The sequence below is a fragment of the Fundulus heteroclitus genome, chromosome 17 (genome assembly GCF_011125445.2).
Source record: "Fundulus heteroclitus isolate FHET01 chromosome 17, MU-UCD_Fhet_4.1, whole genome shotgun sequence".
Classification (NCBI taxonomy): Eukaryota; Metazoa; Chordata; class Actinopteri; order Cyprinodontiformes; family Fundulidae; genus Fundulus; species Fundulus heteroclitus.
In genome coordinates this window covers 12,517,736-12,533,131 of record NC_046377.1, presented here as the reverse complement: position 1 = coordinate 12,533,131, position 15,396 = coordinate 12,517,736, and the positions used below count along the sequence as shown (strand labels likewise).

At 38.8% G+C, this 15,396-nt stretch overlaps 1 protein-coding gene and 1 long non-coding RNA gene across 2 annotated transcripts in view; one reads left to right on the top strand and one right to left on the bottom strand.

The window, feature by feature from the left end:
- Nucleotides 1–15,396, top strand: part of cacna1c (calcium channel, voltage-dependent, L type, alpha 1C subunit) — a 175,672-nt gene that overhangs the window by 2,455 nt on the left and 157,821 nt on the right. The window contains exon 2 of the mRNA XM_036148968.1: nt 10,733–10,838. Within this exon, the coding sequence (XP_036004861.1) occupies nt 10,733–10,838 (106 nt within the window). The remainder of the gene's footprint in view (nt 1–10,732; nt 10,839–15,396) is intronic.
- LOC118566565 overlaps nt 1–15,396 on the bottom strand; it is a 115,302-nt gene that overhangs the window by 65,841 nt on the left and 34,065 nt on the right. The gene's annotated exons all lie outside the window — the stretch shown is intronic.

Below are 15,396 nucleotides of genomic sequence, written 5' to 3'. Positions count from 1 at the left end.
AAGCACTTATCTTTTACATTAAATCCACCCAAGATATAATGAAGTTTGTGATCGCAATGTGGCAACAGCAGAAACAGTTTAAGGTATATACTTTTACGAGGCAGTTTATAGTTTATGCAGGCAGGATCAAGCTGCCTTGATAAACTAAATTATACTATGGGGCTTGATGCTGCTGAACAGAAACTAATTTAAGATAAAATCTTCTAAATATACTTATCATTAGGACCTATCCAGGAAGGACACTTGCCTTTCTTTTTACCACATTTTATTCTCCTATACATATATCTTTGTTAAAAATGTGACAAGGTAGTTATTTTAATTGTGAACACAGACTACACTCACAGACGTGGTCAGTTTCATTCTCCAAGAAAGAAAAAATGTGATTTCTGGAGCTACATTGCTGCTTATTTCTTCTTTTCAAAAGACCTTAAAAAAGTAGCAATTGGATACCCTAGACATTTTATCTTTTACATCTGCTGATAATCCCATCCCATCAGGCATTCAAAACATTCTATCTTATCTCATTTGTTTCATAATAACAGTGGTTGTCTCCAATCTTATCTGCCTTTATACCTTTTTAACTAGTTTTTGATTTTATTTTCTTTGCCGTAGGGTAAAACAAATTAATTTATTTTAATCACTCCTCCTATATTCTTCTTTACACTCCATCGCTCTCAGTCCATTCACATCTTTTTTCTTTTATGTTCAAGCTCTAAATCACAATGGCCTGCTGCAGCCTCAGGGTGATGAATAATAGGAGAAGCAAAACGAGGTGGAAACGATCAGTGTCACAATCGAAGTAATCAATACTGGGTGCGGGTCACCATCAGCGTCACCTCTGGAAAAGCGCAGCCACAAATCGACCTCAGAGGGACAGGAGAAGAGGAAGCTTCAGGGAAATGAGAAGGGCAGGGCTGTGGGTAGGACATGGATGTTGACAGGAGAGATAATGGAGTGGAGAAGCTGAGGAGGTATGGAGGAGTGGGATGGAGGGTAAACAAGAAAAATTACATAGCAGGTGGAGGGCAAACAATCAGTGAAGGGAGGCAAAGAAGCAGTGATATAACAAAAGGAAGTGAAGGGGAAAATATTAAACTGGAATTTAGAAACATAAATTTTAATTTTCTTAGTTGAGTGCTCCATTAAGTAAATAATACATTACAACGAATGCAGTAATGTAGGAAAATAGGAGATAGATTTTCACCATTTAATTTATGATTGCACTCTTTGTTCTTACAGCTCTGTCTCTCACACTAGGGGGGGGGGAGGGGGGGGATTATCTGACACAAGAATTTTGTATTTAATATAAGATTGCATAATTATTTGTGACAGTCCCGCAAAACAGAAAATATATCAAAGCACAATATAAATACTGCTGTGTCCAATTTAGTCTTGTTTTGATGTTCTGAATCCTGTCCCACTAAATCCACTTAGACGGTCGAAATTTAGACACATGCATCTAAACATGAAAATATCTTCCCATGGGATCAGTGATGTATTTTTTGTAGGCCTTTGGCAATGTACCTCAGCATCGCAGAAGTGCAAATATTAATAGTTTTCCAACTGATCACTTTTTGTTAATGTGGTTTACCTAAAAAAAAAAGAAGGATTTTATAGAATGGGGAAGGAATAAACCCCCATGGTAACATGAGCAGTCAAACCTAGTGAAAGATCAGTCTTTAGATCATTTCCAACAATTCCCAGAATGATTTATTCACACATATCCAAAGACTGAGAAGACAAAGTACAGAAAAATGTATGGAAATAAGTGAAAGAAAAATTAACAACATAAAATTGTGGCATGGTTTAATTTTGCTGTGGTGATCAACATGTTAGCTGTCACTTTTTTGTTGATCTGTGCATTAAAAATTCATTACATGGTACAACAAATCTGTATGTAGATGGTCAAACTGATTATAATACAGTGTGTCCTGAGCTGATGGGGCATCTTAATACTACTATTTACAGTTACTATTATTATTATTATTATTATTATTATTATTATTAGATTACCTAAAAATCTCCACGGACAATAGATACCCTAATTTCTCAATTGATAGGTGCCTAATTTCCTTCCCAACCTGAACAGCTGAATCTTTATTTTAATTAATAACCTTTGTTATTAAATAAAAAAATAAATAAACAAGTTAACAGGTTTCATGGCAGAGCAGCTTTAACCAAGTCATTGGATCTAGTTGTATAAAGCGTCTCCCCACTGGACTCTAGAGCAGTGGAAACATGTTTTACTATGGAGTGATGAATCATGCCTCTCTTGTCTGACAATTCACTGGATGAGTCTGAGTATGGAAGTTCCCTGGAGAGTGGCATTTCCCTGACTGCATTGTGTCAGGTGTAAAGCTGTTTGTAAAGTTTGGTGCAGATGCAATTATGGTCTAGGGCTGTTTTTCAGGATTTGTAGTTGGCCCCTTGATTCCAGGGAAAGGAACTCCTAGTGCTTCAGCACACCAAAACATTTTGAACAATTCCATGCTGAAAACTTTGAGGATTGCTTATTTATGTTCAAGCATGTAGTAACTCAGCAGCAGTGCACAAAGCAAGCTTGATGAAGACGTGGATGAGCTTATTTTGTGTGGAAGAACTTCACTGGTCTGCATAGAGTCCTGATCTCAACCTGATAGAAGACCTATGGGATAAACTAAAGCAGACAGTGAGACAGATTTTCTTTCCCAAAACCAGTGTGATCTCTCAAATGTGCTTTTGAAAGAATGGCTTAACATTCCCACAAACACAATTCCTAATTTTGTGGAACATCTCTTTTTTTAGAAGAGTTGAAGTGGCTGTAGCTGCAAATGGTGGGGCTACATTATATTAAACCTCACAGATTAAGGTTGAGATGTCACTCAAGTTCACATGTGAGTGACTGCAGATGACCAAATCCCTCTGGTAATATAGTGGATTTATATGCAAGTAAATTAGAATAGATATTCAGAGCATGCCACCACATAGCGTTGCTGTACTTCAGATAACATCAGTATATGAGCTCACTTATTGGGTTCTGGCGAGATAAGAGATTATCTGTGTTACTCTGTGAGCAGTCTTGTTTATGGGAGCCACTAGATGTATCTCTGAAATAGCTTCTTGGTGTTTGTGTCTGGATGGAATCCCACTGTGAAAATATGTAGTGAGTATATAGAGCTGGCTGCTTGAGATGCTTCACATAATGTCGATGTTAAGTTCTAAAATGCATCACAAAGGAAATACTATATTGTGTGGGCTTGAAATCCAATATCACCTGGATGCTCATTTTAGATTTTCAATGTTAAATCATTGAACTAACAGTATGAGATTTTGCCTCATTTTTCTTTTTTCCTGTTGAGGACATACTGCTGAATGTTTTTTTTTTAAACAGACTTGCTTCTGGATTTGATTTCTCAGTCAGACCTCAAAACAATGTTTTGCTCTCAACACTACAGCAGCAAGTAGATTTATTATCATGTTGATGGAAGCAGACCTCAAGGGTTCTTTTAAATTATGGGTCAAAACCCCGTAGTGAGTCACAGACTCGTGTGTCAGTAGATCTCAACATTTCTGGAGTTAGTTTAATGAGCCCTCGGTACAAGAGCGAGTGATTAACTTTAAATGCATTCTGGTCCCAGGCTGAGCAAGCTGAATGATCTTGTGGTCAACAGTGTTCAAGGGTCAGTTCTTAATCCAAATATAAACAACATTTTCAAAAAGCTTTCTTTTCTTTTCTGACTGCAGGGCAGATCCTAAAATATCTGAAAGAGCTCTGAACACCATAGTTCGCCTTTTTGGAGGGAGTCCACACAGTAAAGTCAAAGACAAAATTTTATTAAATTTCCCTTTCGGATCATTAACGTATTTATCAACTGAATTAAAATACACAGATATTACTTTTTAAGTACACTAATCTTTAGACCAATAGAATGATGATGAATTTGTCTTCTATTACAAGTATTCCCAGAGTGAGGTGGCATAAGTGCACCTAAATGAAGTGTTTTGTTTTTAAAATTGCACCACATGTCTACTCAGACTAATTAATAGGACTATTGATTTTTTTTTTGGCTATAATCTTTGCCATTTATAAAAATTATTTTTTTTAAATATATTTTTTTCTGGTCTGGCTAATGGGTTATTTGTATGCCTGAAGAGCAAAAATGTTTGTATTAGAGATTTTAGTAAAGCCAGATCTATTTCCACTTACATTAGAAACCCCCCCCGGAAAGTTCAACAGAGTCCGTACAGCAGATATACACTGTTTCCAAGGCACAATTTGCAGAACAGTGCATATATTAGTTTTGCTTAATGGTGATGTCCCAAGTAGTTTATTTTTTACCACACAGCACATGGCAGCCATTTAAAGTATCAGTTTAAACAATGATAAATACATTTTTTTTTTTTTTTTTTTTTTGCATTTCATTATATTGCTATGGTTTTGAAAAACAGTTACCCCTACCATATTTGGAAAGTTATGTAATGTTTTGGACCAAATACTCTTAGACTTTTAACAGATGCTTAGATGTTAAGTGGTTTTAGGATTTCTTTTTGAGTTTCTACCTCAATTGTCATGAAGAAGAAAAACCTTTTCCTCAGCTGCATGAAATGATGATAACAATCAGCACTGCATCCACATCGATCTGGTTTACAGACGCAAAGAGGGTTGACTGTGAGCAATGTTTCTCATTTCAAACCAATTCTGAGAGCAAAACAATTTGATTTAATAAGTGATTTTAACATTATTTCCCTAAAAAGCTATTAAAAATGGACAAAAACATTAAAAGTATAAGAAAATGCTGACGCCTAGCTAGCAGCTCAGTCTACTTAGCTAGCTAGCTACCTAGCGAGTCAAACTTTAGTCTCCAAGCATCCCCTAATATGTGCCCCCTTCTCTAGTCATCTGGCTGCTTCATATTTCATAAAATGTGGAAAAATATTATCTGGTCTAAAATTAGCATCAAAAAAGAATAATCTTGGATTTGGTTTATTCTGCAATTTTGTTTCTGTAACAATGATTCTTGGCAATAAATCTTGTACTATTGAAAAGCCTGTTTATTTACCCTGACATGGTGCCAGAATTGTAAAGAAAAGGCATTTTTGGATTGAGTAGCAATGTTGACAATGTGGGTTGGGCTCATGAAAAATTTGCAAATTCTCCTGTGCCAATGCCAAACTGCTTTTAGTAAAAGTACTATGATGTGTGGGGCAACATCTCCCTCACTGGAAAAAGAAAGGCTTTCCATCATTTGGCATGATCTTAAATCATAACTCTTAGGGACCTCCAGAGAGAGAGAGAGATTTTGGGACTGGGTGCAACGCAAATTGGGTGGCAGGAAAGGGCCTTAGTGTGCTATTCCCTGGTGACATGGACTGGCTTTAGGGACATGGAATGTCACCTCACTGATGAGTAAGGAGCCAGAGTTGTTGTATGAGGTTTAGCAAAACCAGCTAGAAATAGTTGGACTCACCTCTACACACAACTTGGGCTCTGGAACCAGCTCCTGGAGAGGGGCTTGACTCTCTCATACTCTGGAGTTGCTCAGGAAGAAAGGCATCAGGCAGGAGTGGGGGTTTTCACAAACCCCTAGCTGAGTGCCTTGATTTTGTAGTTCTTCCCAGTGAGCGACAATGTCACCTGTTTGCGACTTCAGATTGCAAGAGGGAAGGTTCTGAATTTCTCTCACCTCCCAAGAGAGGCTGGAGACATGGAACTGAATTGGACCATTTTCAGCATCTTAATTGCGGATGCAGCTTCCAGAAGCTGTGGCCTGAAAGATGTCAGTCGCTCCTGGCGGCCTCTTCGCGGGGCCTGGCCCCCCGGGGGGCGGCCGGGGCCCTCGTCGCGGGGGCGGGGCGCCCCTGGGGCCTCTGGCCCTCAGGGCCCATGGCCGGGACCACTTCAGCGGGGCTGGCTGCCGGCGGAGCCCACGGGCTCGTCTCCGCGGCTCTTGAGGGCGTCGACATTGCGGTGGCTGGGGGATTTCCTCGGGGTCGTCTCTGCTCCTTCCTTGGGGGGGGGGTTGCAGATATCCTGTGTCGGCCCCTCCTGGGCGACCTGCTTTAGGGACCCCTTTGGGAGTCTGGGGTTACGGGTCCCCTGACGCCTGCCTCTGTGCTCGGGGAAGGTGGGTCTTTGGTTCTCCACAATCACTATCAAGCTATTTCTGGATAATCTTCACCTAAACTAGTGCACTTTCACATCTCCCACTGGTGCTGGGTCCCAGGTATTAAGTGTTCACTTATATACAGTAATCTTATAATTTATTTATTTATTTATTTATGTTGTGTCACTTTATTTTTTCAAATATCACATTACACATGTCAGCTTACATATTAATATATATGATTAAGCAATGGCATCTAGGTGTAATAAGAGTGTATCTGTTGCTTTATGTCTGTTGGTTGTGCTGTTCTTTTTGTGTCTCTTTCCAGGTGATGGAGCAGACAGAGGACATTTTATCATTCTCTTCCTTTTATCTCCTCTTTCTTTCACCTCTACTCTTTTTTTTTTTCTTTTCTTTCACTTTTTGTTCTTCCTTTACTCTCCCATTGTCATGTCCATATAATTTGAAATTCTCCTTGCAGGAATCATAATAAAGCTATTTACAAGCATAAATCAAGTGGAGCACTATGGCGAAAGCTGTTTGCTCCACTTGTAAAAGCAAAATCTGTCGAGCTCCATCTGGCATTGAGATATCAATTCCTATTGCCATAGTGCTAGACAGGACACTGGGGAAAAAAAAAAAAAAAAAAAAAAAAAAAAAAAAAAAAAAAAAAAAGATGTCAGTTGCAGTATCAACCAAAGAACCTGCTGGTGGACACCAGTGGTAATGGAAGCTATTAAGCTAAGAAGGAGGCATTTACGGCTTAGTTTTCCATGGGGACTCCTGACGCAGCTGACAAGTAATGGGTGGCCAGAAGGACTGCAGGTTCTGTGGTTGTGGACGGTAACACTAAGGCATAGGAGGAACTCAGATAGACAATGGAGAGAGACTTTTGGCTTAAGGAAGTTGGAGGAACTACAAACCCAGACTGAGGGCATCTGCAAAAACAGGATCTCAAAGTGTCATTTTGGAGAGGACGCTGTCAGGTTTGGGAACCTCAGGATCTCATCTTTGTTTTTTCAGATAATGTTGTACTGTTGGCCTCTTCAGGCCAGCAGTGTGCATTGTTGATTGTGAAGCGGCAAGGATGACGCTGGGGGTCAGTCTCAAGTGGAGGGGTTTAGTTTGTGGGTGTCTTGTTTCACGAGTGATGGTGGGATACAGTTAGAGATGGACAACAGGATCGGGGCTTCATCTGCAATAATGGTTGCGCTGCTCAGGTCTGTTGTGGGGAAGACAGCGCTGAAATAAAAACCAAAGATCTCCAAAGTCTATCTATGTTCCTCACCTATGGTCATGAGGTATAGCTCATGAGCAAAAGAACAACATTCTGGAAACAATTAGGCAAATGAGCTTGCTCCAGAGGATACCCAAGCTCAGCCTTAAAGATAAGGTATGCAATTCCTCCTAAAGGAAATATGGATGGATGGATGGATGGATGGATGGATGGATGGATGGATGGATGGATGGATGGATGGATGGATGGATGGATGGATGGATGGATGGATGGATGGGTGGGTGGATGGATGGATGGATGGATGGATGGATGGATGGATGGATGGATGGATGGATGGATGGATGGTTGGATGGATGGATGGATGGATGTCTTGTTTCTTCAAACTTTCCTCATCCAATCCAGCAAGTGACACCAAACAAGAGTCAACAGCAGAATATTCTGTTTGGCATTGGCAGAGAGAAATCCTTAAAGTGTTTCATGGGAGCAACCCACAAACTCAACTTTGCGGCTGTACCCACGCAACATTGCACATATTACATCATATTAAAACAAAATTTTTCCTTACAAATGTGACACAACAAATACGTATTTGACCAGACACAAATGCCCTTACATTGTGCATTGACTATATACTGTGATATCCCATACACCATTTAGGGATCATTTAAAGTACAGAAACATGCATGGTACTGTGCACCATAAATGTCAGGATCTTTATTCATTAGGGTGCCTCTGTGCCCTCTTCAGGTATTTTTCTCCCATTTTGTGAAAGGACCGATGCCGTTAACATTGAAGTTAGTTCACCTGAATTACACCCTTTGCCAAAGCAAAGTGGTCACAGCCTCACATCAGCTGACTTTAAAAGTGGAAAGTTGGGTTTGCAAGTCAATTGAGTGGACAAGTCTTTTCTAGTAAGAGGAGTAAGAAGGCATGATATACAAATAAAATGTTAAGATTTTTCTTAACCAATAGCAGGGTTGTTAAATTGAGTTAATTGTGTGACAATATCCCACAGTCTCCACTTGTGAGTAATACTGCACTTAGAGGTGCATAGCACAACTTTTGGGCAAACTTCTGCAAAAATCCTGCTTTGATGCTCATCAGCAAAAGTTACTTACATAACAATGTATTACCTCTTTGTCAATTAACATATACCACTTTTGTGTAAAATACCTGAGACCCAAATCTTTAGGAAAGTATTTAGGGTAAAGAACATTTCAAAAGGGAGGTCAAATTTGATGGTCGTTGCTGACGTCACTTCCTGCTGTTCTGCACTCCTGGCTTACTTTCTAAAAGCTCATACAAGTCCAGGATATTCCTGTCTCCACTTGTGAGTTATGAATAGCCAGCAGCAGCTCAGACATGGCTCGTCTTGCGCCTATAGGCTGGAAATGTTTTGTGAAAGAGGTTTCTTCAGCCAAGAGACCATAAATTATTTTACAGGTGTGCACAGTGGTGAGATAGACATGAGTCTAATATCATTATCCTATTGATTATTTATATTATCTTATTTTTTTATTTTAACCTAATAATCTGACTTCACAACTTGTCTGTGAATTGCTGCTTATGTATACCAAAAAAATCCTGGACAGATTATAAACTTACTTAAGAGAGAATAAAGACTGTAGTATACATAGAACAGTAGTATAAAAGGAGGGAGAGAGTAGAAAAGGGGAACAGAGATGGGACAAAAAGAGAAGACAAAAGTTGACAGAGGTAGCATTTTGTAGTTATGTTGATGAAAACCAGACCTTCTCTATTTCTCTTTCACATTCTCTGTCTCCATCTCTTCACTCCCCACTCTTCCTTTCTCTCAGAGGTCTGAAATAATGAGGTCAGTCCCATCTCAAGGATCGCTCCAAAAAAAAACATAAACCTATGTCTCTCTTCTCATTCCATCGTGGCCTCTCCCTTTCTCTCTCTCTTTTTCGGTTAGCATCCCGTCTTCCACGCGACAGGCCTGCTCCTTGTGGCACCCATATTAGGACATGCGTTGTCTCTATGAGTTTCGCCCGCCCACACACATGAAGAGGATTCATAAGTTTCCTAAGTGTTGTACTCTTCACCAAAAGACACATTTAAGAGCTTTGATCTCCTTTAGCAAAGGAATACTGCTTTCTTTGCTGTGTGTAAGCATACATTTACTTACCTAAAGCTCTTAGTAAAAGATCTAAAACTTGAATTTTGAAATACTTTTCTAGGGTACATCTCCAAAAGAGTATCGACCTTTAACAAATGCGGGGGGGGGGGGGATGTAGTAATCTACATTTTGGTTGTGGACATTGTTGGGCTGTCATGGCTGACACGCCTCTTTAAAGTTGCATTGAGGACTGAGGCCATACCTGTAGATTGGCAGATCAGTGCTGTGGTCACAATCTTGAAGAAAAAGGATTGAAGACTATGTTCCACCTATCAAGGGACCACACTTGTCATCATTAGAGTGGAAGAGCATGCCAAGTATGAAGTGGCTGGAAAGACAATCAGCTCCTCTCAGTGCTCAGGGTATGCACCTTAACGGAAAAAGGTAGACTGTGCCCTATGGGTCAGGGGTCACTGTCTGCTTCCAACAAGGGACTTCAAGTAGCTTTGTGTCTTCGTTATGAATGATAGCAAGATGGAGCGTGTGACAGAAAAGATAGATTGGTGTCTGGTCTGCAGTAATGCCTGTACTGCTCTGGTCTGTCGTGAAAAGAGAACAGTAAAAAATAAAATAAAATAAAACTCTTGATTTAGTGTTTTGTATTGGTCCTGACCCTCATTTCTGACCTGGAGATGTGTATTATTGAATACATTGATATCCCAGATACAAGCGGTTTCCATGCTGTTTTTGCACAGATATTTCATTCTTGTAGTCTATTGTCCTTTATGCATACACACATGCTGGTTTTGAACATTTTCAAACCACCCTTCTCAGTTATACATTTCTTTAATCTAATTATCCCCTGAGGGACAATAAAGCCTATTTCTTTTCTTTTCTATTCCATTCAACTCTATTCCAATGTAGGGTTGTTGGATTTTGAATTAGAGATGAAAGTGAGAAGCTGACAATTCAAAAAATGCTTGGAGACTAAAGTTGACAGAAGACACCTTGGAAAAGAGATAAATCAAAATGAGTCTGTTGAGGTGGTTCTTTAACTGCTCAGGATGTATCCTGGGCACAAACACCCTGGAGGGCCTATATGTCCTATGTTTCCCTACTGTGCCTCAACAAGTTGGGTAACTCTCAACAGACCTTATCCAATAAGTTGGATAAGGTCTGTTGAGAGTGGGATGCCTAGGTTTCCCTTCTGGAATGCTTATCTATGACTTATTCTTGGATTGATGGATGGATGGCTGGATGGATGGATGGATGGATGGATGGATGGATGGAACTTTTGCTTTGCAGTCTACTCTTCCTTAACTCTCCACTCAGACCATTTGAGATCATCATCCTGATGACCATCTTTGCTAACTGTGTGGCCTTAGCCGTCTACATCCCCTTCCCTGAGGATGACTCAAATGCCACCAATTCCAATCTGGTAAGCAGCGCATTATTTTTATCTGTTTTTGAGCTGTACAAGTAAATGTTTGGTTTCATAGTTGCCACTCCATTCATTTCTTTCAGTCTATCTGCTAAGTTTACTTTGCAGAAACACATTTGACTTGGTCTTGACAGAAGATGATGAAGCATCCTATTTGTTTGTCTAGGTGTTTGCCATGAATGTCATGCTTGTTGCAAGCTAGTTTTTACAAATCTAGATGAAAAGAGAGGTTATGCAGCAGTGATGTTGTCAGAAGATGTAGAGAAATTGCATTTTGATGTCAGTCAACATATAACTAGAAGAGAGCAAGGAAGGGAATCCCACCTGAATGACACTAGTTCAGAATGATAGAAGTATTTAGTCCTGATTGCTCATATTAGGGAGAAGAGGTAATTAGAGGGTTTCAGTTATATTGAATGTGGATTCCTTCCTGTTTGGATGAAAGAAGATCAGCTGTTAGCTCTTGTATAGTGCTGATTTCACTGGATTTAATTAGGTAATTAGATACAAACGATGAAAAAGCCTCAACAAGTACCTGTGCTGTATTACTTATTTAGAAAAAAGTCTTACTAAACCATGATATGTATATATAAAAAGCATATATATATATATATATATATATATATATATATATATATATATATATATATATATATATATATATATATATATATGCGCTCCAGAATTGTATTTGAATTTAAAATACTTAAGCTGTTGTGTTTGTTCATTGACAATACTGCCAGCATGTACATCTCTATGGCATTTTTACTTGTAACAGGCCATAATTCTTCCATTAGATTTTTAGCACATTTGTGCTAATAAATGATGAATTCCCTTGTTCTGACACTAGCTGCCACACAAGCAGTTGCTTTCTAAAAGCTGTGATTTTAAACCTGACAGACAGCTGCTGGTTTTGCAGTTTCATGCAATGTGTTAGTGTAATAAACAGGTACGTAGGCTGTATTTTTGGTTCTCATTTCCAAGCCACTTTACAAATAGCCACAACTGACTAGTCAGTAATTTGTGAAATATGATTCTTGTTTAATGTCCCTTTCATATTACATTTTTATTTCACAAAATAGAAACTATTTACAAGCCCTTTTATGTTGAATTGTGTCTTATATTAAGTTTCTAGCTGATATTATAGTCTATTGTCATAGACTTTTTCTTTAATACCTGTTAATATTTCAACAATATCTCAGTGACTTTCCACGTTTGAGTTGCTTGTTAGTGTGGAATGGATTTTGAAAAACTAAGGGTGTAAGTGGATTTATTGAAAACAGCTTTTGTATTTCATCAGATATTACTCTGCAAAGGTTTGCACAAATGTTAAATATAAGAAAAAAGGGTAGTATTTTCCCTTATTTTATCTTAGATTTTATTTTGTGTGTTTCCTTTATTACTATTTATAGTTATGGCATCACAAACCTTTGTACATCCCTGTACAACATTCATGTTTTAGTGAGCAGAGGTGTGTCACTGTATGAATGTCTTATTACAAGCTGGGCATTTATCCTTCTGACGATGTAAAGAAGCTTTCACTCTGTCTCTGACAATTTCTGTCTTCACTTCTTTTGAATGAAGGATTATTTTGACACAGGCACTCAATTTTGATCGCTCATGCTGCACCAGGCGACTCTATTCAAATTGCATGTGTTATTTCTGAGTTGAGGAATTTACAGGTGGAGCTGTTTAGGATGGCATGTGTTCTTGATAAGAACCAGAGGGTCTAGCCTACACAGAATTAGCAATGGTGTTGTCATTTTTTATCTTGTTTCTGGTGGAATGAATTATTAACCCCCACTCGTTCTGCTTTGTCACATAATGATGCAGTGCGAGAGCAGATATGAGTCAAAGAAGTAAATACAACTGATGGAGAGCAATTGTTTAAATCTTTACAATCCGCGCCTTATCACTCTCTCTAGAACCCTTTATCTCACTCTAAATCAAGTAGAGGGCTTACATAGATACATTTTTCTGATTTCAGTACTTCAGAATTTATGGTTACTTTACAGTAAATTTTCTATTAAATTATAAAGAATTAGCCACACCTATTAGCATTCCCAATTATGATTGTAATTTTTTTTTACATAAACCAAATGAAATGGTAACGCCACCTGAGCCTAAAACTTTCAGAAAAATCAGTCTTTTAATTTCAGTAAATTTATTCAGTAAGGACAAAAATACAAAGTTAAGAAATTATTCTTTTTAGCAAAACTATTTGTTAGGGGCGTGCTTCGGCGGCACAGTGCTTAGCGTGCACGACCCGTGTACGGAGGACTTAGTCCTCAACGTGGCTGACCCAGGTTCGAATCCGAGCTGTGGTCCTTTGCCACATGTCTCTTGTACCTGCTTTCCTGTCAGTCCACTGTAAAAAAAAAAAAAAAAGCCACTATTGCTGTGAAAACCTAAAAAAACAAAAACAAAACTATTTGTTGGGACACAGGCCCAATTACTAGTTAAAAATAAATCTCCAAAATTCATTGTTAGAGAACTGCAGCAAACAGTGGCATTTTGGGGTCACCAAGTCTCCATGACAACCATTAGATGCCATCTACTTGCAAACTGATTGAGAGCCACGTGAGAACAATCTTTTTTGCCCTACCATGACAATTGTATATGTGTTGGGATTGCTACTACTGGGCCTTTGACTGGAACCATGGGCTTTAGTCAGGTGAGAACAAGATTGAAGTTTCTGGCAACAAACACTTAAGTGCATCTGAATTTAACTAAGGATAAATATGTAGAAAATTATCTCATGCTCACGGTTCGGTAGGGTGAAGGATCTCAGTTGCTTGAGATTGTTTCTCTTTAAAAGGCCTTGGGAACCTCTTTAGACATGAACATTGTACCATGCACTCTTTATATTAGGCCATTTGAAAGGAAGTTCTGCAAACCTCTACCAGTAAAATAAAAATGGGTCATTTGTGAATCTTTTGATAGGATAATGATCCGAAACATATGGCCAAATCGACACAGAGATGGTGCAACAGGCAAAAACCAAAATCAATTGTCCATGGCTATGGTCCCTAGACCCAAATGCTACAAAAAAAAAAAAAAAAACTTTGGAGAAATACATAGGAGAGAATCCAGGACCCTTTATAAACTAGACAAACTGTGAAAAGAGGGTGCCAATTAGTGTGGAGGACTTTGTTTAATTATATGTAATTATAATAATTGGTTATCATAATTAGAAACCTTCCACAATGCCTTCTAAAAAATATCCTATTTCGTATCATATGTTGTTTTTTTTTGGGGGGGGGGGATGTTTTGGATCTTACACTAAGCACAGACTCCCTAACATATACAAAATGCACATAGAGACCCCTATATACAAGCAACTCATCCTACCACAGCTGTGGCTAATTAGTTTTATAACCTTCACACATACAGGAAGCAGCGCTGAAGATAGATGGAGCAGAGGCTTAACTATGTGGTTGTTCTAAGCATCTGTCTGGGGCCTGGTTTGGCTGACTGAACTCAGGCACAGTTTTCTTCCTCTTTGTACATTTGCAAGTGTGTCTTTGGTGACTCTCATATCCACCTCTAAGTCATGACCATGGCAGGTTTATCCCGAGTCTATAGTAGCTGTTCTTTTCAAGAAACCACACCAACAAACCCAGCAACTGTCCAGGTAGAGTGCAGTATAACGTATTTTCCCCCATAGAGATTTCTTTTCTTTTAGCTTTTTTGATAAATTTGAATGTTTCATATCAGCAATAAAAACCGAATTATACACAAAAATCAGTTTTCAAATGATGATTTCAGTTAGAGATGCACCAATCCAGTTTTTTCCGATCCAATTCGATACCTGGGCTAAGCGTATCAGCTGATACCCGATACCCGATCCGATACTTCTGTTGAATGAATAAACCGTATACCTTGCCATGTGAATGAAGTTATCAGGCTTGAAATAAACATTGTTAAAAAGTTCTGCATGTTCTTTAGCATGGTGCTAATGGAGGTGCTTATTTCAGTTTGTGATGTAGAACTTTCCAACATTATCATCCACCTCCCAACTTACGCATTGCATATAGTGCATGTTGCAGTCGGACTTGTCGACGTATCAAGTTTGAAATGTTTTCAAATAGCAGACTTGGATCGCTCCGGCACTTGCTCCATGTTGCTTTGTGTTTGCTTATTGCTAGCGGCTGTGCATGATCTGCGTAATTCCTCGTTGCAAAAATAGAATAGAAGTGACTAGATCACCATAACTGTCTTGCTGTGTATGATATAAAAAAAAAAAAAAAAAGAAATAACTGGATTGGGATGCTCTCTCGGCATTAATCATCCGATGTCCAATCCAGCTAATATCGGAGCCGATATCCGATCCCAGTATCGGATCAGTGCGTCTCTAATTTCAGGTATTAGATGAATAGATAACATGCAAATTGAACCGAAACAAAGCAATTTGCATGTAATCTAAGCCATTACAAGGCCTTTGTTGGGCAATACTATAAAGCTTGGAACTCCACACTACTCCAGACATTTTGAATTGAGAAAGCTTTCTGGATGGGAAGCGAAACGTCTTCAAACTTCAGAAAAAAGTCCAGTT